This window comes from Oncorhynchus gorbuscha, linkage group LG24, assembly GCF_021184085.1.
Source record: "Oncorhynchus gorbuscha isolate QuinsamMale2020 ecotype Even-year linkage group LG24, OgorEven_v1.0, whole genome shotgun sequence".
NCBI classification, from domain to species: Eukaryota; Metazoa; Chordata; class Actinopteri; order Salmoniformes; family Salmonidae; genus Oncorhynchus; species Oncorhynchus gorbuscha.
The window spans coordinates 18,971,962-18,997,381 of record NC_060196.1 but is presented as its reverse complement, the minus strand read 5'-3'; the positions used below and the strand labels follow the sequence as shown (position 1 = coordinate 18,997,381).

Here is a 25,420-nt window from a genome sequence, read left to right as displayed (position 1 = left end):
GGTGTCACAGTAAACTTTTTTATTGATTTGTTATTTATTATTGTTATTCATTTTTTTTACTACATTTTACTCCAGAATTTTGTGATATCCAATTAGTAGTTACAGTCTTGTCCCATCGCAGCAACTCCTGTGTGGACTCGGGAGCGGTGAAGGTCGAGAGCTATGCATCATCCAAAACACAAACCCCGCCAAACTTCAATGGGACAAGATAACCCAGCCGGCCAAACCCTCTTTTTCCCGGGACAACGCTTGGCCAATTGTGAGCTGCCTCATAGGGCTCCCGGTCGTGGACTGCTGCGACACAGGCTGGGATTGAACCCAGATCTGTAGTAATGCAGCTAGCACTGTGATACATTGCCTTAGACCGCTGCACCACTCGGGAGGCCCAGGTCTCACAGACACAAAATCATAGTTTTAGTACATTCTCTACATGTCTGTCATTTCTAACCCAGGTTCTAACCCAGGTTCTAATCCAGGTTCTACCCAGAGGCTTCATCGGGCCCCTGTGCTTCCGGCGCCGACAAAGATGGCTGCCTCGCTTCGCGTTCCTAGGAAACTATGTAGTATTTTGTTTTTTTAAGTGTTATTTCTTACATTGGTACCCCAGGTAATCTTAGGTTTCATTACATACAATCGGGAGGAACTACTAAATATAAGAGCAACGTCAACTCACCATCATTACGACCAGGAATATGACTTTCCCGAAGCGGATCCTGGGTTTTGGCTTCCACCCAGGACAATGGATCAGATCCCAGCCGGCGACCCAAAACAACGACACCGTAAAAGGGGTAAACTAAGCGGCCTTCTGGTCAGGCCCCGGAGATGGGTACATCGCGCACCACTCCCTAACATATTACTCGCCAATGTCCAGTCTCTTGACAACAAGGTTGATGAAATCTGAGCAAGGGCAGCATTCCAGAGAGACATCAGAGACTGTAACGTTATTTGCTTCAAGTAAACATGGCTCACTCGAGAGACTGGTTTCTTCACGCATCACACAGACAGAAACAAGCATCTTTCTGGTAAGAAGAGGGGCGGGGGGGGGTATGCCTTATGATTAATGAGACGTGGTGTGATCATAACAACATACAGGAACTTAAGTCCTTCTGTTCACCTGACTTAGAATTCCTCACAATCAAATCTCGACCGCATTATCTACCAAGGGAATTATCTTCAATTAGAATCACAGCCGTGTTGTTATGATCAAACCTTAGGAGGCTGAAGAAATTCGGCTCGTCACCAAAAGCACTCACAAACTTCTACAGATGCACAATCGAGAGCATCCTGTCGGGCTGTATCACCGCCTGGTACGGCAACTGCTCCGCCCACAACCGTAAGGCTCTCCAGAGGGTAGTGAGGTCTGTACAACGCATCACCGGGGGCAAACTACCTGCCCTCTAGGACACCTACACCACCCGATGTCACAGGAAGGCCATAAAGTTCAAGGACAACCACCCGAGCCACTGCCTGTTCACCCCGCTATCATCCAGAAGGCGAGGTCAGTACAGGTGCATCAAAGCAGGGACTGAGAGACTGAAAAACAGCTTCTATCTCAAGACCATCAGACTGTTAAACAGCCACCACTAACATTGAGTGGCTGCTGCCAACATACTGACTCAAATCTCTAGCCACTTTAATAATGATGGGAATGGATGTAAAAAAAAGTATCACTAGCCACTTTAAACAATGCCACTTAATATAATGTTTACATACCCTACATTACTCTCATCTCATCTCATATGTATATGTATATACTGTACTCTATATCTACTGCATCTTTATGTAATACATATACAGTGGGGCAAAGAAGTATTTTGTCATGTTTTGTCTTATATTGTCTTGTCATTTTGCTTTTCCCTCTGTTCGTGTTCCCCCTGCTGGTCTTTTTAGGTTCGTTCCCCTTTTTCTCTCTCCCTTCCTCTCTCTCTTCTCTCTATCGTTCCGTTCCTGCTCCCAGCTGTTCCTATTCCCCTAATCAATCATTTAGTCTTCCCACACCTGTTCCCTATCTTTTTCCCTGATTAGAGTCCCTATTTCTCCCCTTGTTTTCCGTTTCTGCCCTGTCGGATCCTTGTCTATTGTTCACCGTGCTGTGTCTGTGTATCGCCCTGTCGTGTCGTGTTTCCCTCAGATGCTGCGTGGTGAGCAGGTGTCTGAGTCTGCTACGTTCAAGTGCCTTCCCGAGGCAACCTGCAGTTCATGATCGAGTCTCCAGTCTGTTCTCGTCATTACGAGTGGAATTGTGCTTTATGATTGTATATTTACTTTACTGGATTAAAGACTCTGTTTTCGCCAAGTCGCTTTTGGGTCCTCATTCACCTGCATAACAGAAGGATCCGACCAAAGAATGGACCCAGCGACTACAGACGCTCGTAACACTGCCGTCGAGATCCAAGGAGCCATGCTCGGCAGACACGAGCAGGAATTGTCTGCTGCTCGCCATGCCGTGGAGAACCTGGCCGCTCAGGTTTCCGACCTCTCTGGACAGTTCCAGAGTCTTCGTCTCGTGCCACCTGTTACTTCCTGGCCTGCCGAGCCTCCGGAACCTAGGGTTAATAACCCACCTTGCTACTCCGGGCAGCCCACGGAGTGCCGCTCCTTTCTCACCCAGTGTGATATTGTGTTCTCTCTCCAACCCAACACATACTCTAGAGAGAGAGCTCGGGTTGCTTACGTCATTTCACTCCTTACTGGCCGGGCTCGAGAGTGGGGCACAGCTATCTGGGAGGCAAGGGCTGATTGCTCTAACAATTACCAGAACTTTAAAGAGGAGATGATTCGGGTTTTTGACCGTTCAGTTTTTGGTAGGGAGGCTTCTAGGGCCCTGGCTTCCCTATGCCAAGGTGATCGATCCATAACGGATTACTCTATTGAGTTTCGCACTCTTGCTGCCTCTAGTGAGTGGAACGAGCCGGCGCTGCTCGCTCGTTTTCTGGAGGGACTCCACGCAGTGGTTAAAGATGAGATTCTCTCCCGGGAGGTTCCTTCAAGTGTGGACTCTTTGATTGCTCTCGCCATCCGCATAGAACGACGGGTAGATCTTCGTCACCAGGCTCGTGGAAGAGAGCTCGCGTCAACGGTGTTTCCCTGCTCCGCATCGCAACCATCTCCCACCTCTGGCTCAGAGACTGAGCCCATGCAGCTGGGAGGTATTCGCATCTCGACTAAGGAGAGGGAACGGAGGATCACCAACCGCCTGTGCCTCTATTGCGGATTTGATGGACATTTTGTCAATTCATGTCCAGTAAAGCCAGAGCTCATCAGTAAGCGGAGGGCTACTGGTGAGCGCTACTACTCAGGTCTCTCCATCTAGATCCTGTACTACTATGTCGGTCCATCTACGCTGGACCGGTTCGGGTGCTACATGCAGTGCCTTGATAGACTCTGGGGCTGAGGGTTGTTTCATGGACGAAGCATGGGCTCGGAAACATGACATTCCTTTCAGACAGTTAGACAAGCCTACGCCCATGTTCGCCTTAGATGGTAGTCATCTTCCCAGTATCAGATTTGAGACACTACCTTTAACCCTCACAGTATCTGGTAACCACAGTGAGACTATTTCTTTTTTGATTTTTCGTTCACCTTTTACACCTGTTGTTTTGGGTCATCCCTGGCTAGTATGTCATAATCCTTCTATTAATTGGTCTCGTAATTCTATCCTATCCTGGAACGTTTCTTGTCATGTGAAGTGTTTAATGTCTGCCATCCCTCCCATTTCTTCTGTCCCCACTTCTCAGGAGGAACCTGGCGATTTGACAGGAGTGCCGGAGGAATATCATGATCTGCGCACGGTCTTCAGTCGGTCCCGAGCCAACTCCCTTCCTCCTCACCGGTCGTATGATTGTAGTATTGATCTCCTTCCGGGGACCACTCCTCCTCGGGGTAGACTATACTCTCTGTCGGCTCCCGAACGTAAGGCTCTCGAGGATTATTTGTCTGTGTCTCTTGACGCCGGTACCATAGTGCCTTCTTCCTCTCCGGCCGGGGCGGGGTTTTTTTTGTTAAGAAAAAGGACGGTACTCTGCGCCCCTGCATGGATTATCGAGGGCTGAATGACATAACGGTTAAGAATCGTTATCCGCTTCCCCTTATGTCATCAGCCTTCGAGATTCTGCAGGGAGCCAGGTGCTTTACTAAGTTGGACCTTCGTAACGCTTACCATCTCGTGCGCATCAGAGAGGGGGACGAGTGGAAAACGGCGTTTAACACTCCGTTAGGGCATTTTGAGTACCGGGTTCTGCCGTTTGGTCTCGCCAATGCGCCAGCTGTTTTTCAGGCATTAGTTAATGATGTTCTGAGAGACATGCTGAACATCTTTGTTTTTGTCTATCTTGACGATATCCTGATTTTTTCACCGTCACTCGAGATTCATGTTCAGCACGTTCGACGTGTTCTACAGCGCCTTTTAGAGAATTGTCTCTACGTGAAGGCTGAGAAGTGCTCTTTTCATGTCTCCTCCGTTACTTTTCTCGGTTCCGTTATTTCCGCTGAAGGCATTCAGATGGATTCCGCTAAGGTCCAAGCTGTCAGTGATTGGCCCGTTCCAAGGTCACGTGTCGAGTTGCAGCGCTTTCTAGGTTTCGCTAATTTCTATCGGCGTTTCATTCGTAATTTCGGTCAAGTTGCTGCCCCTCTCACAGCTCTTACTTCTGTCAAGACGTGTTTTAAGTGGTCCGGTTCCGCCCAGGGAGCTTTTGATCTTCTAAAAGAACGTTTTACGTCCGCTCCTATCCTCGTTACTCCTGACGTCACTAGACAATTCATTGTCGAGGTTGACGCTTCAGAGGTAGGCGTGGGAGCCATTCTATCCCAGCGCTTCCAGTCTGACGATAAGGTTCATCCTTGCGCTTATTTTTCTCATCGCCTGTCGCCATCTGAACGCAACTATGATGTGGGTAACCGCGAACTGCTCGCCATCCGCTTAGCCCTAGGCGAATGGTGACAGTGGTTGGAGGGGGCGACCGTTCTTTTGTCGTTTGGACAGACCATAAGAACCTTGAGTACATCCGTTCTGCCAAACGACTTAATGCTCGTCAAGCTCGTTGGGCGTTGTTTTTCGCTCGTTTCGAGTTTGTGATTTCTTACCGTCCGGGTAGCAAGAACACCAAGCCTGATGCCTTATCCCGTCTTTTTAGTTCTTCTGTGGCTTCGACTGATCCCGAGGGGATTCTTCCTTATGGGCGTGTTGTCGGGTTGACAGTCTGGGGAATTGAAAGACAGGTTAAGCAAGCACTCACGCACACTGCGTCGCCGCGCGCTTGTCCTAGTAACCTTCTTTTCGTTCCTGTTTCCACTCGTCTGGCTGTTCTTCAGTGGGCTCACTCTGCCAAGTTAGCTGGTCATCCCGGTGTTCGAGGCACTCTTGCGTCTATTCGCCAGCGCTTTTGGTGGCCGACTCAGGAGCGTGACACGCGCCGTTTCGTGGCTGCTTGTTCGGACTGCGCGCAGACTAAGTCAGGTAACTCTCCTCCTGCCGGTCGTCTCAGACCGCTCCCCATTCCTTCTCGACCATGGTCTCACATCGCCCTAGACTTCATTACCGGTCTGCCTTTGTCTGCGGGGAAGACTGTGATTCTTACGGTTGTCGATAGGTTCTCTAAGGCGGCACATTTCATTCCCCTCGCTAAACTTCCTTCCGCTAAGGAGACGGCACAAATCATCATCGAGAATGTGTTCAGAATTCATGGTCTCCCGTTAGACGCCGTTTCAGACAGAGGCCCGCAATTCACGTCACAGTTTTGGAGGGAGTTCTGTCGTTTGATTGGTGCGTCCGTCAGTCTCTCTTCCGGGTTTCATCCCCAGTCTAACGGTCAAGCAGAGAGGGCCAATCAGACGATTGGTCGCATACTACGCAGCCTTTCTTTCAGAAACCCTGCGTCTTGGGCAGAACAGCTCCCGTGGGCAGAATACGCTCACAACTCGCTTCCTTCGTCTGCTACCGGGTTATCTCCGTTTCAGAGTAGTCTGGGTTACCAGCCTCCTCTGTTCTCATCCCAGCTTGCCGAGTCCAGCGTTCCCTCCGCTCAAGCGTTTGTCCAACGTTGTGAGCACACCTGGAGGAGGGTGAGGTCTGCACTTTGCCGTTACAGGGCACAGACTGTGAGAGCCGCCAATAAACGTAGGATTAAGAGTCCAAGGTATTGTTGCGGCCAGAGAGTGTGGCTTTCCACTCGCAACCTTCCTCTTACGACAGCTTCTCGTAAGTTGACTCCGCGGTTCATTGGTCCGTTCCGTGTCTCCCAGGTCGTCAATCCTGTCGCTGTGCGACTGCTTCTTCCGCGACATCTTCGTCGCGTCCATCCTGTCTTCCATGTCTCCTGTGTCAAGCCCTTTCTTCACACCCCCGTTCGTCTTCCCTCCCCCCCTCCCGTCCATGTCGAGAGCGCACCTATTTACAAGGTACGTAGGATCATGGACATGCGTTCTCGGGGACGGGGTCACCAATACTTAGTGGATTGGGAGGGTTACGGTCCTGAGGAGAGGAGTTGGGTTCCGTCTCGGGACGTGCTGGACCGTTCACTTATTGATGATTTCCTCCGTTGCCGCCAGGATTCCTCTCGAGTGCGCCAGGAGGCGCTCGGTGAGTGGGGGGTACTGTCATGTTTTGTCTTATATTGTCTTGTCATTTTGCTTTTCCCTCTGTTCGTTTTCCCCCTGCTGGTCTTTTTAGGTTCGTTCCCCTTTTTCTCTCTCCCTTCCTCTCTCTCTTCTCTCTATCGTTCCGTTCCTGCTCCCAGCTGTTCCTATTCCCCTAATCAATCATTTAGTCTTCCTACACCTGTTCCCTATCTTTTTCCCTGATTAGAGTCCCTATTTCTCCCCTTGTTTTCCGTTTCTGCCCTGTCGGATCCTTGTCTATTGTTCACCGTGCTGTGTCTGTGTATCGCCCTGTCGTGTCGTGTTTCCCTCAGATGCTGCGTGGTGAGCAGGTGTCTGAGTCTGCTACGTTCAAGTGCCTTCCCGAGGCAACCTGCAGTTCATGATCGAGTCTCCAGTCTGTTCTCGTCATTACGAGTGGAATTGTGCTTTATGATTGTATATTTACTTTACTGGATTAAAGACTCTGTTTTCGCCAAGTCGCTTTTGGGTCCTCATTCACCTGCATAACATATTTACTCAGGCACCAATTGTGCACGTTCTCCCACTTAAAAGGATGAGACCTGTAATTTTCATCATTTGTGTGTCATAGGTTTCATCATATGACACACAAAATTAGAAAAGAAATCCAGAAAATCACATTGTAGGATTTTTAAATAATGTATTTGCAAATTATGGTGGAAAATAAGTATTTGGTCTATAACAAAAGTTTATCTCAATACTTTATTATATACCCTTTGTTGGCATGACAGAGGTCAAACGTCTTCTGTAAGTCTTCACAAGGTTTTCACACACTGTTGCTGGTATTTTGGCCCATTCCTCCATGCAGATCTCCTCTAGAGCAGTGATGTTTTGGGGCGGTTGCCCCCCCCCCCCAAAATATCCTCTGTGTACAATGTAGAACACCAAATAATGCATGCAGCGCAGAATTAGGCCGATACCCACTAAAGATCAAAATCCAGAAAAGAGCTGTTAAATTCTATAACCACCTAAAAGGACGCGATTCCCAAACCTTCCATAACAAAGCCATCACCTACAGAGAACCTGGAGAAGAGTCCCTTAAGCAAGCTGATCCTGGGGCTCTGTTCACATACACAAACACACCCCACAGAGCCCCAGAACAACAGCACAATTAGACCCAACCAAATCACGAGAAAACCAAAAGATAATTACTTGACACATTGGAAAGAATTAAGAAAAAACAGAGCAAGCTAGAATGCTATTTGGCTTAAATAGAGAATACACAGTGTCAGAATACCCAACCACTGTGACTGACCCAAACTTAAGGAAAGCTTTGACTATGTACAGACTCAGTGAGCATAGCCTTGCTATTGAGAAAGGCCGCTGTAGGCAGACATGGCTCTCAAGAGAAGACAGGCTATGTGCTCACTGCCCACAAAATGAGGTGGAAACTGAGCTGCACTTCCTAACCTCCCGCCCAATGTATGACCATATTAGAGAGACATATTTCCCTCAGATAACACAGATCCACAAAGAATTCGAAAATAAATCCAATTTTGATAAACTCCCATATCTACTGGTTGAAATTCCACAGTGTGCCATCACAGCAGCAAGATTTGTGACCTGTTGCCACAAGAAAGAAAAGGGCAACCAGTGAATGAACAAACACCATTGTAAATACAACCCATATTTATGCTTATTTTTTTCCCTTGTGTAATTTAAACATTTGTACATTGTTACAACACTGTATATTTTTTTTTAAAGAATAATGCGCAAATATTGTACAACCCATGTGCTTAAAGCTCTTAGAGACTTACCCAGAAAGACTCACAGTTGTAATCACTGCAAAAGGTGATTCTAACATGTATTGACTCAGGAGTGTAAATACTTATGTTAACGAGATATTTCTGAATTTCATTTTCAATACATTTGCAAACATTTCTAAAAACATAATTTCACTTTGTCATTATGAGATATTCTATGTGAACATATACAATAAAAATATATATTTAATCCATTTTGAATTCAGGCTGTAAAATGTGGGTGTCACGGTTTTTGAAATGAGTGGACCAAGGCGCAGCGTGCGTAGAGTTCCACATTATATTTAATAGTGGAACTTACAACAAAACACAAAGAATAACAAACGTGCTGTCACGGCACCCACAAAGCACTAACCAAAACAATATCCCACAAAGCAGGTAGGAGAAAGGGCTCCCTAAATATGATCCGCAATTAGAGGCAACGATTACCAGCTAGGTCCTCTAATTGGGAACCATACAAATCAGCCACTTAGAAAATAAATGACTAGAACACCCCCCCTAGTCACACTCTGACCAAAACACCATAGAGAGCCGAGGGCCAGGGCGTGACAGTGGTGTGTGACTACTTTCTGAAGGCACTGTATTAGGCCTGGTTTTAATACTTGTATCCTTTCTGATTCCCTTGAGTTAATCACTGATCTGCAATTACTTGATAGGAAGCCTAAAAGCAAGAGCTCAGTGACTTTCAACTTGGCACCGTCATAGGATGCCACCTTTCCAACAAGTGAGTTAGTCAAATTTCTGCACAGTAAAAGCTGCACCGGCCAACTGTTCACGCTGTTATTGTGAAGTGGAAACCTCTAGGATTAGCAACGGCTCAGCCACGAAGTGGTAGGCCACACAAGCTCACAGAAAGGGACCACCGAGTGCTGAGGTGCGTAGAGAGTAAAAATCGTCTGTCCTCGGTTGCAAAACTCATTACTGAATTCCAAACTGCCTCCGGAAGCAACATCAGAATGGGTTTCCATGGCCAAAAACATGCACACAAGCCTAAGATCACCATATGCAATGCCAAGTGTCGTTTTGAGTTTTGTATAGCTCGTCGCCATTGTATAGCTCGTCGCCACACGCTTCCCCATCTGGCAGTCTGACGGACTAATCTGGGTTTGGCGAATGCCAGTACAACGTTACCTGCCCCAAAGCTAGGTCCAGATGAGCAGGTGTCCACATACCTGTGGTCATGTAGTGTACTTACTGGTAATGTTTCTCTTATTTGTTTATTTTGTAGGATCATCCCATTGAACCTGGCTGCTACTGTAGGACCCAGAAGACTTTATTTTGGTTTGCAATTAATTTACTCTACAAGACACAATATACATTTATGTCGATTTGGAGGCCTAAGCAGTGAAATGTATTTTGGAGTGACATTCAATGCTTATTCTATAGTCAAAATTGACCAATATAAGGCTTAGCGAAAGAACTGTGATATGACTGTTTAAATTCAAAACTTTATTATACATTTTATGGCCATGAAGCATTACAGTTACTGGTAACTCCTTTTGCAGTAAAGTAAGAGGGAACTATAAACTAATGGACGTTGATATTTATTATCAACAGATGTCCATCGATCGATACTGTTCAACTGAAATGAACATGAATAAAATGAACTGTTTAATCAAATAACTTATTCTACTCTTCAAATTCACACAAAGACATTATACAGGGAAAACACTCAATGATTTCTTGTAAAACATACTTTAATTGCCTTTACTAAAATACATGGCTTAAATTAAAATAGTAAGGCAGATAATGTCCACCCATACTCTCTATTGCCTACTGTAATATCAATGATGCAAGCTTATTATACTAATTACAATAGCCTCCGCTAGAAACTTCAAGGGGAAAAACTCTAAAGGACAGTAGATTAACACTCTACATTGATACTCATAACCATACTACTGTAAATACCCCAATTAATATCAATAGGCCATATTGAAGCAGCAAATCATCTGGTCTTCTCTGGATCGGCAGACTTTGTACTTCCTTCAAGCTGGTAACTAAGGGAACAGCAGGAATAATGTAATGAACAAAATATTGTCATGTTTTGTCTTATATTGTCTTGTCATTATGCTTTCCCTTCTGTTCGTTTCCCCCTGCTGGTCTTATTAGGTTCGTTCCCTTTTTCTATCCCTCTCTCTCCCCCTCCCTCTCTCTCCTCTCTCTATCGTTCCATTCCTGCTCCCAGCTGTTCCTATTCCCCTAATCAATCTTTTAGTCTTTCCACACCTGTTCCCTATCTTTTCCCCTGATTAGAGTCCCTATTTCTCCCCTTGTTTTCCGTTTCTGTCCTGTCGGATCCTTGTATATTGTTCACCGTGCTGTGTCTTTGTCTCGCCCTGTCGTGTCGTGTTTCCCTCAGATGCTGCGTGGTGAGCACGTGTCTGAGTCTGCTACGGTCAGTGCCTTCCCGAGGCAACCTACAGTTTATGGTCGAGTCTCCAGTCTGTCCTCGTCATTACGAGTGGAATTGTTTTTTATGCTTTGTTTACCGCTCCGATTTGTCTAGGAGTATTGCATATTTCCTTTACTGGAATAAAGACTCTGTTTTCGCCAAGTCGCTTTTGGGTCCTCATTCACTTGCATAACAGAAGGATCCGACCAAGAATGGACCCAGCGACTATGGATTCTCTCTACTCTACTCTCGAGTTCCAGGGAGCGATGCTCGGCAGACACGAGCAGGAATTGTCTGCTGCTCGGCATGCCGTTGAGACCCTGGCCGCTCAGGTCTCCGACCTCTCAGGACAGTATCAGAGTCTTCGTCTCGTGCCACCAGCTACTTCCGGGTCTTCCGAGCCTCCGGAACCTAGGGTTAATAACCCACCATGTTATTCTGGGCAGCCCACTGAGTGCCGCTCCTTTCTCACCCAGTGTGATATAGTGTTCTCTCTCCAACCCAACACATACTCAAGAGAGAGAGCTCGGATTGCCTACGTCATATCACTCCTTACTGGTCGGGCTCGGCAGTGGGGCACAGCTATCTGGGAGGCAAGCGCTGAGTGTACTAACAATTATCTGAACTTTAAAGAGGAGATGATAAGGGTTTTTGATCGTTCAGTTTTTGGGAAAGAAGCTTCCTGGTCCCTGTCTTCCCTATGTCAAGGTAATCGATCCATAACGGATTACTCTATAGAGTTTCGCACTCTTGCTGCCTCCAGTAACTGGAACGAGCAGGCGTTGCTCGCTCGTTTTCTGGAGGGACTCCACGCTAAGGTTAAGGATGAGATTCTCTCTCGGGAGGTTCCATCCAGCGTGGATTCTTTGATTGAACTCGCTATTCGCATTGAACGACGGGTAGATCTTCGTCACCGAGCTCATAGAAGAGAGCTCGCGTTAACTGTGTCTCCCCTCTCTCCGACACTACCATCTTTCCCCACTGACTCAGGTGTTGAGCCCATGCAGCTGGGGGTATTCGCATTTCGACTAAGGAGAGGGAACGGAGAATCACCAACCGCCTCTGTCTCTATTGCGGTTCCGCTGGTCATTTTGTCATTTCATGTCCAGTTAAAGGCCAGAGCTCATCAGTAAGCGGAGGGCGACTGATAAGCGCTACTAGACGGTCCTCTCCGTCAAGTACCTGTACTACCTTACCGGTCCATCTACGCTGGACCGGATCGGCAGCTTCCTGCAGTGCATTAATAGACTCTGGGGCGGAGGGCTGTTTTATGGACGAAGCCTGGGCTCGGGAACATGACATTCCTCTCAGACAGTTAGGGAGCCCACGGTCATGTTTGCCTTGGATGGTAGTCCTCTCCCCAGTATATTATGTGAAACACTACCTTTAACCCTCACTGTATCTGGTAACCATAGTGAGACCATTTCTTTTTTGATTTTTTGTTCACCTTTTACACCTGTTGTTTTGGGTCATCCCTGGCTTGTGTGTCATAATCCTTCTTTTGATTGGTCTAGTAATTCTATCCTTTCCTGGAACGTTTCTTGTCATGTGAAGTGTTTAATGTCTGCAATTTCTCCTGTTTGTTCTGCTCCCTCTTCACAGGAGGAACCTGGTGATTTGACAGGAGTGCCGGAGGAATATCATGGTCTGCGCACGGTCTTCAGTCGGTCCAGAACCAACTCCCTTCCTCCTCACCGGTCGTATGATTGTTGTTCTGATCTCCTCAAGAAGCGTTTTGCATCCGCTCCTATCCTTGTTGCACCTGACGTCACTAAACAGTTTATTGTCGAGGTTGACGCGTCGGGGGTGGGCGTGGGAGCCATTCTGTCCCAGTGCTCCGAGACTGACGATGGGGTCCACCCTTGCGCGTATTTTTCTCATCGCCTGTCACCGTCGGAACGTAACTATGATGTGGCTAACCGTGAACTGCTCGCCATCCGTTTAGCCCTAGGCAAATGGCGACAGTGGTTGGAGGGGCGACCGTTCCTTTTGTCGTTTGGACTGACCAAAGGAACCTTGAGTACATCCGTTCTGCCAAACGACTGAATGCGCGTCATGCTCGTTGGGCGTTGTTTTTCGCTCGTTTCGAGTTCGTTATTTCTTATTGCCCGGGTACTAAGAACACCAAGCCTCATGCTTTATCCCGTCTCTTTAGTTCTTCTGTGGCTTCTACTGTTCCCGAGGGGATCCTTCCTGTTGGGCGTGTTGTCGGGTTGACTGTCTGGGGAATTGAGAGACAGGTTAAGCAAGCACTCACGCACACTGCGTCGCCGCGCGCTTGTCCTAGTAACCTTCTTTTCGTTCCTGTTTCTACTCGTCTGGCTGTTCTTCAGTGGGCTCACTCTGCCAAGTTAGCTGGCCATCCCGGCGTTCGAGGTACTCTTGCTTCTATTCGCCAGCGCTTTTGGTGGCCTACTCAGGAGCGTGACACGCGCCGTTTCGTGGCTGCGTGTTCGGACTGCGCGCAGAATAAGTCTGGTATTTTTTTTTCTGCTTCTGCTCCTGGTCTTGCTGGGTCTCAGTCTGTTCCCTGCCATCGCATCTCTCCTGTTCTTGTTCCTGCCCTTGCTGTGTCTCAGTCTGTCCCTAGTTGTTACTCTCCTGGCCTGTTTGGTCCTGTTTGCTCTAAGCTTTCAGTTCTCTACCCGTGTCTCATTTTTTTAGAGTAGTACCCTAGTTTCCCTTTTTATCGTTTTCCGTTACGGTCCTGAGGAGAGGAGTTGGGTTCTTTCTCGGGACCTGCTGGACCGTTTGTGATCTATGATTTCCTCCGTTGCCGCCAGTGTGCCTCCTCGAGAGCGCCAGGAGGCGCTCGGTGAGTGGGGGGGGTACTGTCATGTTTTGTCTTATATTGTCTTGTCATTATGCTTTCCCTTCTGTTCGTTTCCCCCTGCTGGTCTTATTAGGTTCGTTCCCTTTTTCTATCCCTCTCTCTCCCCCTCCCTCTCTCTCCTCTCTCTATCATTCCATTCCTGCTCCCAGCTGTTCCTATTCCCCTAATCAATCTTTTAGTCTTTCCACACCTGTTCCCTATCTTTTCCCCTGATTAGAGTCCCTATTTCTCCCCTTGTTTTCCGTTTCTGTCCTGTCGGATCCTTGTATATTGTTCACCGTGCTGTGTCTTTGTCTCGCCCTGTCGTGTCGTGTTTCCCTCAGATGCTGCGTGGTGAGCAGGTGTCTGAGTCTGCTACGGTCAGTGCCTTCCCGAGGCAACCTACAGTTTATGGTCGAGTCTCCAGTCTGTCCTCGTCATTACGAGTGGAATTGTTTTTTATGCTTTGTTTACCGCTCCGATTTGTCTAGGAGTATTGCATATTTCCTTTACTGGAATAAAGACTCTGTTTTCGCCAAGTCGCTTTTGGGTCCTCATTCACCTGCATAACAAATATATTGTGTCTTCATTTTGTTGTCAAAGGACTTTACAGCATAATTAAGACTTACATTCAGTTTCCATTCTATGGTTGCACATGAGGTACCTGTGGACAAAGAAAAATGTCACTGTCATTCTTGGATTCCCGCTAAGCTATAGATGACATCTTCTAAATGAGTAGGTAGAAAAAACATAAATCACTTGAACACTATGTTCAGGAAAGGAGTTGTATTTCAGTCAAAAGTTCACTGTCATTGTTGTATTTCTTAAACCACAGATGACATATAGTAAAAGAGTATGTGAAAAGAAGGTAAATCATTTCCAAATGATGTTCAGTGAAGAAGTTGTACATATAGTTATGATAGATAGAGTTCTAGCTTTCCAACCTGGCCTGTCTGCATTGGCTGCTCCTGCTCAGCTGGCTGCAAAGGATCCTGGGAATGAGGAAGTTGAGAGTTGTATGGTGGGAATGGGATCTGCAGAAAAAAAGAGCACCTGTTGTCTTGGACACCAAAGCAGGGGTTTCCAAACTTTGTGTCTGGGACACCTTTTGTGATAACAAATTCATGAGGGACCCTCTCATAACATCTGAACACAACTCTTACTTTAGAGTTCAATAAAAATAGCATACAAGCAGTTTTAGTCTTTGACACTGGAAATAACATTTTAAAGGCCTCCACTTTGCATGTTGCAGTTTTAAGTTAATTCCCAGCAACTAACAAAAAATGTTTATTTGGGTCAGGGATAACAATTAGCAATTGTAAAGCTTAAATTACAGTAAATTGTGTTCAAAACATTTAGGCGAATACAAGAAGATTTTAGTTGAACATTTTTATAATTGATGACCACTGTGGATACCAATATCCCTGTGAGCCTCCCAGGCCCATGTTTGGCGTATAAGCCCCAAGAACATCAATTGTGGCGTAATATTATTACATTGCATTGTATTTCACCCTCTAAACCCTTTCAACTGATCCCTTCTCCAAAATCAGTTAAATTTGTTGTTGCTAGCAATATTCATAAAAATAAAAAATGTATTAAAATTGTATATATTTTGAGATTTGGCCGTAATACTCCACTTTGCCCTCTGCTCTATAGCATCTGTAGTCAAGGAAACATGTACATCTTTGCACCCATTACAATAACTAAAGGTCAAGAAAGGGATGTCCTACATTGGGTCTTTGCTGTGGCACAGTTTGTGGTTGATATTCATTCGGGAAAAGCTGCGAAAAGATAAAACAAAAATAAAACAAAAAGATACAGAAATTCCAACATCAAGCCGAAAATGAATGAAATGATTTATTACATTTTTTTGACTGATTAAACGTTGTACTCACGTTTGGAATCTGTGGCATCTGAGGGTTATTTGGCATCATCTAAAACAAAAAATATAGCTCAAACTTCCTTTAAAGATAGAATGGATTAACTAAGATACAAATGTTTAAAACAGATTAAACACATTATTGATATTTAATCGTGATATATCCATTTCAGAGTATATGTATGTGTTTATATGTATATGAGTGTTTACTTACTACGTGCACATGCTCAAAGTAAGGTAGGAGGTGGGTAGAAAACGAAGTGTATCATTGCAGCAAAGTATTTTTAAACTACAAATCAGATCTCTTAAACGTTCAAGAAACGTTCAAGGAGCTTTTTCATTTTGATTGGGTTTTTCCTAAAAACCTTTAGGATGACCTAAAGAAAAAGTGTGCAAGTTTAGAGAGGATATTCTCTGCTACTGGCCTGCTCTCCGTGCACCATTGCATGAGCCTGAAGCCACAGACTGGCCAAACTTGTGTTTCTGGCTTTTGACCTATTTACAGTGTTTATATGCTGTTTAATATGACATGTGGCCTATTTTAAAGGATGTGCACTTCTTACATTCACCTTTTCATGTTAATTCAAATTGTTTTTATTAAAATCATTTGATTGTGTTTCAATACAAATGGTAGGTCCAGGTAGTCACAAAAATGAATGCGTTTTGGTTAAAATTGGAGCAGCATTTTTTTTTGTGAGTGCAGAGTGGATTTTAGCAGAGAGAGTGTTGGAAAGGACGTGGAGAGCAGTGGTTGAGCGCGAGCACCGCTCCATGAGCTATGCCCTGGATTTCAAATGGTTAAATTCTGCTCACCTACTCTGAACCAGGTCCCACTGAAATAAAATGATTGGTTGTAAAACAAGTAAATGATATCAGGATTTACCTTTTGCTGCACAAAGTCATAGGGGTAGTACTTTAATATGGGAAAAGAAACAGAGAAACAATCATTAAACTACAGCAGTATATAGATAAAATACATTCAATGTGATCTGTGCTTGAGTAAGACATTCAATGGATGGGTTCTCTTACAAAACAAATACAGTATAACAACCCTCATTTCCTGCTGTGCAATTTGGAATGTACCATGTCCTAACTTTAGCCACTTAATAAAGTCATGAGTCAACTGATCTTAAATAGTGCCTATCAAATTTCATATAGCTGTAATTGAAGAGAGATTTCTTCACATACTACAACACCTATAATTCTGAGGAGGGATAAGTAACTCAACTTGAGACAACACTTACAATTTCTACACTCTTTCTTCCTGGGGCCTTAGGTAGGGAATATTTGATGAAGGCTTGAGAGGGATAGGACTGCTGAAAGAAAAGAAAGGGGAAAGTTAAAAGGAATGTTCAATGTGGAGGATGGTTGATATATTAAAGAAAGTGATGTATGTTTTAGTAGTATCTATAGTATTTACTGGTCCATTGATCTGGCCACCAGTAGACCATCCAGGGAATCTCTGTGGAAACACCTGTAATATAAAGTAAAACGAACAAAACACATTACAAATAAATAAAATGACTCTACTATGTAATTAAGACAAAACTCCAGTGTAAACTGCTAAAGTTCAAGATGATTTACTCATCATAGTCTGAATTAAATAGACAAGTGATAAGTCTAGTGAAAGTAAATAATGAAGTAAGTAATAACTTAAAGTATTGCTAAGTAGGTCATTAAGGCACTAAAGAGACAATTCTTTGATCATATCATTTTAGAGAGGTCTAATAGAGGTCTCATAGTGAAGATGATGTAAGAGCGTACTATTTCCATGCTGACAGGGCCGTTGAGCCCAGGCTGAGGGTAGTAAGGCTGGCCTGCTGGGTAGAGGCCTTCATTCACCTGGGGATTAAACACATGGGTCAAAGGTCAAACAAACGTGTCCTCATAAATTAATTTCAGTACTTAATCTTCTCATGTTATGTATTGTTTCATACTATGTTGAACCACACCTAAGAAAGAAGGTGACCAACAGAATGCAGTAGAATATTACAATATGCATTTGTTCTTACTTGTGTGGGTGGTCCTGATTGCCTTGGATCCCCATAGTGGGGCATGTAATTGAAGTAATGTTGACGCTGTGAATATTGAACAAATACTAAACAATCACAATTTTGACAAAGCCATAGTCAATTTAAAAAAATTACAGACTGTTGACAGACACTCAGTGGAAAATGAGATGTGAATAATGTGCTCTGGACTCTTAACACCCAACTAAGTTCATTTAATTCTAGATTCTGGAAATAGATCATGATACGCTTGGAAAGTGAAGACGTCATAGAATATCAAAAGGTAATTAACTAATAGGCTAAGTGAACTGTTTTGCCCCACAGTTAGTCAAGACGATTAGCTAGCCAGTTCAAAGGATTAACAGGTAGTTAACAATTGCTTATAAACTTGATACCGTAGCAATGCCATGTCAATAACCTGTCTCCAAAAACGACGAGGGAGTCTCCAGTTGTGTTTACATTTTTTCCATTGTAACGCGCACCCTTGCGTGTCCACTTTCAATGCGTATTCAAATTCTTATTCTTAAGAAATACAGTAGTAAAGTTTTCCTTGCCCGTTTTTTCAAACTTACTGGAGCAGCAGATATTGAGCTGACCAAACAAAGGCACATAATGGTGATCTTCATTTTCAAAGTAGAACCTTGCACATGAAAGAGAGGTATAATGTTAAGTTAACACCCTCCAGTGTCAAAAAGTAGTCATCTCTATTACATTAGACACATTTTAACACTGAACACCAGTGTTGAATGACTGCAACAACAACCAGTGTTGGTCTGTGTTCATTTTTAACATATTGCTTACAGAAATTATGTGAAAGTCTTAAAAGCCTAACACTTATAAAAGTCTAACAATAACTCTGTGTAGTGTGGGACACTATAGAGACACTTTGATTGTTAAAATTAACTCTATTAAAGATATTAACACTTGCAATGTTGTTGTGAGACTCCTTAGGCACTCAAATCATTCTGTAAATTCATAAGAATAAAGAATCCCATACCATTGCGTTGTACAACATCCAGATAAAATGCATTTTAAATAGACAAGTTCTAGCCACATTACCTTTGGTGATACCAGTATAGATGAGGAATATGGAGGGTCATACAGTGCAGAGATCTATCTCTGCTTTTAAACCGTGTCAGTTGAGATTTCAGCCAACCAACATTGACCTGCTGTGACATCACTTAGTGAATGAGAATGTGGCTGTCTAGTCGTGAGCTTTGGTAAATGACAGTGGTCAAAAAAGTATAGCAATCATAATAGCAGAGCATGGCTGATTACACTGTCTGCAATAGTGCAGACTTCAGCACATTTATTGGAAAACACATATCTTATCACAAACCTGTGTGAATTTATAGTAAACAAACCATATTCAACAACAATTAATTGAATATTTTCTTAAACAATAACACAATGCAACATCAAGCGTACTGTAAATTGGTCAAGTATATTAGCAATCCAATTGATCACACCGTCGTGTTCGTGAGAGTCTCATCTTTGCATAGAGTGGTCATAATAGTTTTTAGGCCAAACCTTGTCTCATGGACTGACAAGCACCGCTCTAGCGCTGTCACCTTTCACCGCAGATGCAGAAGTGTGACTGGATTGAGACGCATCCAATGCAAGAATATATATCTCTAGCTTAAACTGACAGAATTTTATATAACCATGTTTTGTATGGCAAGTTTGTTCTCTGATTTGCCCCCCACAAGCGTTTTGGGACTCGTCTGCAGCGTCGGAACATTTTGGCCTACATACCCCTGTGGAAAGGTGAGACTCTCACAAATACGTACATGTCGGTTGTTTTGCTCAAGAACGCCCACAGGCCTCACAAGACTCACCCGGTACAAGTTGAAATAATTTGTGCAAGTATACTGTATTTTGAGACCATTTAGTATCAAATATATGGGGTTAAATACATGTTAAAAAATTGATGAAAAATGTTCCGACACTTCAGAACAATCTTCCTTTCATTTTTTGGGGGGCGAGGACTAGCCATGAAGTCTGTAGCCATGAAGTGCTTTGAAATGCTGGTAGTGGCTCACTTCAACACCATTATCCCAGAAACCCTAAACGCACTCCAATTTGCATACCGCCCAAACAGATCCGCAGATTATGCTATTTCTATTGCACTCCACACTGCGCTTTCCCACCTGGACAATAGGAACACCTATGTGAGAATGCTATTCATTGACTACAGCTCGTGTTCAACACCATAGTACCTTCAAAGCTCATCAATAAGCTAAGGATCCTGGGACTAAACACATCCCTCTGCAACTGGATCCTGGACTTCCTGACGGGCCAACCCCAGGTGGTGAGGGTAGGTAGCAACACATCTGCCACGCTGATCTTCAACACTGGAGACCCTCAGGGGTGCGTGCTCAGTCTCCTCCTGTACTCCCTGTTCACCCACGACTGCGTGGCCAGGCACGACTCCAACACCATCATTATGTTTGCAGATGACACAACAGTGGTAGGCCTGATAGCCTATAGGGAGGAGGTCAGAGACCTGGCTGGGTGATGCCAGAATAACAACCTCTCCCTCAACGTAACCAAGACTAAGGAGATGATTGTGGACTGCAGGAAAATGAGGACAGAGCATGCCCCCATTCTCATCAACGGGGCTGTAGTGGAGCAGAATGGCAGAATGAGAGCTTTACGTTCCTTGGTGTCCACATCTCCAACAAACTAGAATGGTCCAAACACACCAAGACAGTCGTGAAGAGGGCACGACAAAGCCTATTCCCATTCAGGAAACTAAAAATATTTGGCATGTGTCCTCAGACCCTCAAAAGGTTCTACAGTTCCAACATCGTGGTTGCATCACTGCCTGGTATGGCAACTGCTCGGCCTCCGACCGCATGGCACTACAGAGGGTAGTACGTACGGCCCAGTACATCACTGGGGCTAAGCTGCCGGCCATCCAGGACCTCAATACCAGGCGGTGTCAAAGGAAGGCCTTAAAGATTGTCAAAGACCCCAGCCACCCCAGTCATAGACTGTTCTCTCTACTCTACCGCATGGCAAGCAGTACAGAAGTGCCAAGTCTAGGACAAAAAGGCTTCTCAACAGTTTTTACCCCCAAGCCATAAGACTATTGAACAGGTAATCAAATGGCTACCCAGACTATTTGCATTGTTTGCCCCACCAACCTCTCTTTTACGCTGCTGCTATTCTCTGTTTATTAAATATTCCGTCTTACGCATGGGACGTTAAACGGGTGTCCTGACTCTCTGAGGTCATTAAAGATCCCATGGCACTTATCGTAAGAGTAGGGGTGTTAATCCCGGTGTCCTGGCTAAATTCCCAAGCTGGTCCTCAAACCATCACGGTCACCTAATAATCCCCAGTTTACAATTGGATCATTCACCCCGCTTTTCTCCCCTGTAACTATTCCCCAGGTCGTTGCTGCAAATGAGAACGTGTTCTCAGTCAATTTACCTGGTAAAATAACGGATAAATAAAAAAATAAAAAATAAATGCATAGTCACTTTAACAATATATTCATGTACATACTACCTCAATTAGCCCGACCAACTGGTGCTCCCGCACATTGGCTATCTGCATTGTGTCCCGCCACCCGCCACCCGCCACCCGCCACCCGCCACCCGCCACCCACCACCCACCTCCACCTGCCAACCCCTCTTTTACTCTACTGCTGCTCTCTGTTTATCATATATGCATAGTCACTTTAACCATATCTACATGTACATACTACCTCAATCAGCCCAACTAACCGGTGCCTGTATATAGCCTCGATACTGTTATAGCCTCGCCACTGTTATAGCCTCGCCACTGTATATAGCCTCGCTACTGTTATTTTCACTATCTTTTTACTGTTGTTTTTATTTCTTCACTTACCTAGCTCACCAAAAAACTTTTTTTATTTTTTATTTTTAGAAATTGCACTGTTGGTTAGAGCCTGTAAGTAAGCATTTCACTGTAAGGTCAACACTTGTTGTACTCGGCGCACGAGACAAATTAACTCTGATGTGATTGGTTGCGCAAGTGGCTCCGATACTGTTGTTTACTTTGTATATAGATGAGTCTACCTTTAATTTGAAGGATGTATGTTATTTCTTCGCAAAACTAACAACAGAGTCATAGTGTTCCAGCTGATAGTCTTAACCTCACTATATGATAACATTTGAAAACTGACTTTAGTTGGATTTTATTTGTTTGTTGGTATTGTTTTAAAAAAAACAATGACTTGAAAATGAACTCCCTCCACAGCTGCAGAATCACTCATTGAATATCTATTGCTAAATGTGTTTTGTAGGACAAGGACTAACTTTTTGTGGATTCATTTCATCGTTGGTAGTAAGATCGGCCTGCTTATTTTTACATTGTACTGGCAATCTTATTCAGTTGGCAATGCTATTTTCTTGCTTAGCATGCTTGCAACGCTATCCATCTATATTGCTACGTTGACTTGTTTGCTGTCTATTGTCCACAAAATGACTTTATGATGATAGATTATATAGGCAACATATTCTCATCATTTATGTGGCCCTTATTTATTGTCAATTGTTGTTTTGTATTGCAGTTTTAAAATCTGAATGTGTAGCTACTTAGCTAGGCTGGCTAGCTAGCCTTCACACTGGCAATCCCAAAGTAATTTGCTAGTAGTACATTGGACAAGGCCTGACAATATATAGATCATATTTCTGTATTGACTATCAATTTGTTTGGTACCTGGGGAAGGCTAGAAGCACTCCACTAGACACCCTAAAGGGCTTGCTTTGCAAGGTAATATGTTAGAAACATTTATTAAATTATGGCTAAACAAGGAAAGTGAGAGAGAACTTGGTACTGGGATTTTGTTTACAAATTATTTTATATTTTTTACTAGGCAAGTCAGTTAAGAACAAATTCTTATTTTCAATGACAGCCTAGGAACAGTGGGTTAACTGCCTGTTCAGGGGCAGAACGACAGATTTGTACCTTGTCAGCTCAGGGATTCGAACTTTCAACCTTTCGGTTACTAGTCCAACGCTCTAACCACTAGGCTACCCTGCTGCCCCAATTATCAGTGTTATATAATTTTGAGAGTATTTAAATGTATATACTACCTCAATCAATCAATCAATCAATATATATATATATATATATATATATATATATATATATATATATATATATATATATATATATATATATATATATATTACAAACTTAAAATACATATATATATATATATATATATATTGATTGATTGATTGATTGATTGATTGATTGATTGATTGACTATATATATAGTGTATTTGAAGTTTGTATTGTAATTTTTGGGATCGTCTTGAGGGTTGTTTCTGTGTTACGTAAAATTCTATGCTTTAGTTTGTGTGTTGCTTTTGTTTTTGATTACATTTCTTGGTGAATACTGTCATGTTTGTCATTCATTGTCATGTCTTGTCCCTGTGCTCCCCATGCTATTCGTTTCCCTCTGCTGGTCTTGTTTGGTTCTATCCTTCTCTCTCCCCCTCCCTCTCTCACTCTCTCGCTCTCTCTTCTCTCTGTCGTTCCGTTCCTGCTCCCAGCTGTTCCTATTCCCCTAATCATCATTTAGTCTTTCCACACCTGTTCCCGATCCTTTCCCCTGATTAGACTCCCTATTTATTCCTTTGTGATCCGTTCCTGTTCCGTCGGTTCCTTGTTTTGTATTCCATGCTGTGATTGCGTTTCGCCCTGTCCTGTCGTGTTTTTTGCCGTGATTGTGTATCACCCTGTCCTGTCGTGTTTTGTGCCTTCTTCAGACGCTGCGTGTGAGCAGGTGTCTCAGTTGACTACGGCCTGCGCCTACCCGAAGCGACCTGCAGTCTGTGGCCGCTTCTCCAGTTGTTTTCCCCTCTACTAATCTAGAGGATTTCAGTTATTCGGTTTTGAACATTAATAAACTCTGTTTCTGTTAAGTCGCGTTTGGGTCCTCCTTCACCTGCATGACAGAAGGAACCGATCAAAGAATGGACCCAGCGACTTCAGACGCTCGTTACACTGCCGTCGAGATCCAAGGAGCCATGCTCGGCAGACACGAGCAGGAATTGTCTGCTGCTCGCCATGCCGTGGAGAACCTGGCCGCTCAGGTTTCCGACCTCTCTGGACAGTTCCAGAGTCTACGTCTCGTGCCACCTGTTACTCCCTGGCCTGCCGAGCCTCCTGAACCCAGGGTTAATAACCCACCTTGCTACTCCGGGCAGCCCACTGAGTGCCGCTCCTTTCTCACGCAGTGTGAGATTGTGTTCTCTCTCCAACCCCACACATACTCTAGAGAGAGAGCTCGGGTTGCTTTCGTCATTTCACTCCTTACTGGCCGGGCTCGAGAATGGGGCACAGCTATCTGGGAGGCAAGGGCTGATTGCTCTAACAGATTCCAGAACTTTAAAGAGGAGATGATTCGGGTTTTTGACCGTTCAGTTTTTGGTGAGGAGGCTTCTAGGGCCCTGGCTTCCTTATGCCAAGGTGAACGGTCCATAACGGATTATTCCATTGAGTTTCGCACTCTTGCTGCCTCTAGTGAGTGGAACGAGCCGGCGCTGCTCGCTCGTTTTCTGGAGGGACTCCACGCAGTGGTTAAGGATGAGATTCTCTCCCGGGAGGTTCCTTCAGATGTGGACTCCTTGATTGCTCTCGCCATCCGCATAGAACGACGGGTAGATCTTCGTCACCGGGCTCGTGGAAGAGAGCTCGCATCAACGGTGTTTCCCTGCTCCGCATCGCAACCATCTCCCTCTGGCCTTGAGACTGAGCCCATGCAGCTGGGAGGGATTCGCATCTCGAATAAGGAGAGGGAACAGAGGATCACCAACCGCCTGTGCCTCTATTGCGGAGTTGCTGGACATTTTGTTATTTCATGTCCAGTAAGAGGCCAGAGCCCATCAGTAAGCGGAGGGCTACTGGTGAGCGCTACTACTCAGGTCCCTTCATCTAGATCTTGTACTACTATGTCGGTCCATCTACGCTGGACCGGTTCGGGTGCTACATGCAGTGCTTTGATTGACTCTGGGGCTGAGGGTTGTTTCATGGACGAAGCATGGGCTCGGAAACATAACATTCCTTTCAGACCGTTAGACAGGCCTACGCCCATGTTTGCCTTAGATGGTAGTCATCTTCCCAGTATCAAATTTGAGACACTACCTTTAACTCTCACAGTATCTGGTAACCACAGTGAGACTATGTCTTTTTTGATTTTCCGTTCACCGTTTACACCTGTTGTTTTGGGTCACCCCTGGCTTGTATGTCATAATCCTTCTATTAATTGGTCTAGTAATTCTATCCTATCCTGGAACGTTTCTTGTCATGTGAAGTGTTTAATGTCTGCCATCCCTCCCATTTCTTCTGTCCCTACTTCTCAGGAGGAACCTGGCGATTTGACAGGAGTGCCGGAGGAATATCATGATCTGCGCACGGTCTTCAGTCGGTCCCGAGCCAACTCCCTTCCTCCTCACCGGTCGTATGATTGTAGTATTGATCTCCTTCCGGGGACCACTCCTCCTCGAGGTAGACTATACTCTCTGTCGGCTCCCGAACGTAAGGCTCTCGAGGATTATTTGTCTGTGTCTCTTGACGCCGGTACCATAGTGCCTTCTTCCTCTCCGGCCGGGGCGGGGTTCTTTTTGTTAAGAAGAAGGACGGTACTCTGCGCCCCTGCGTGGATTATCGAGGGCTGAATGACATAACGGTTAAGAATCGTTATCCGCTTCCCCTTATGTCATCAGCCTTCGAGATTCTGCAGGGAGCCAGGTGCTTTACTAAGTTGGACCTTCGTAACGCTTACCATCTCGTGCGCATCAGAGAGGGGGACGAGTGGAAAACGGCGTTTAATACTCCGTTAGGGCATTTTGAGTACCGGGTTCTGCCGTTCGGTCTCGCCAATGCGCCAGCTGTTTTTCAGGCATTAGTTAATGATGTTCTGAGAGACATGCTGAACATTTTTGTTTTTGTCTATCTTGACGATAT

General features: G+C 44.7%; 1 protein-coding gene across 1 annotated transcript; it reads right to left on the bottom strand.

The window, feature by feature from the left end:
• Positions 1-9,812: 9,812 nt before the first annotated feature.
• Positions 9,813-18,566, bottom strand: LOC124013331 (AT-rich interactive domain-containing protein 1A-like). Its single transcript, XM_046327604.1, has 12 exons — positions 18,530-18,566; positions 18,043-18,110; positions 17,474-17,539; positions 17,226-17,303; positions 16,882-16,935; positions 16,706-16,777; positions 16,345-16,374; positions 15,478-15,516; positions 15,313-15,363; positions 14,527-14,616; positions 14,212-14,246; positions 9,813-10,375 (listed from the first exon to the last, which is right to left on the bottom strand). The coding sequence occupies exons 2-11, from the start codon at positions 18,094-18,096 to the stop codon at positions 14,226-14,228; spliced, it is 555 nt and encodes a 184-aa protein (XP_046183560.1). The 5' UTR covers positions 18,097-18,110; positions 18,530-18,566; the 3' UTR covers positions 9,813-10,375; positions 14,212-14,225.
• Positions 18,567-25,420: the final 6,854 nt, after the last annotated feature.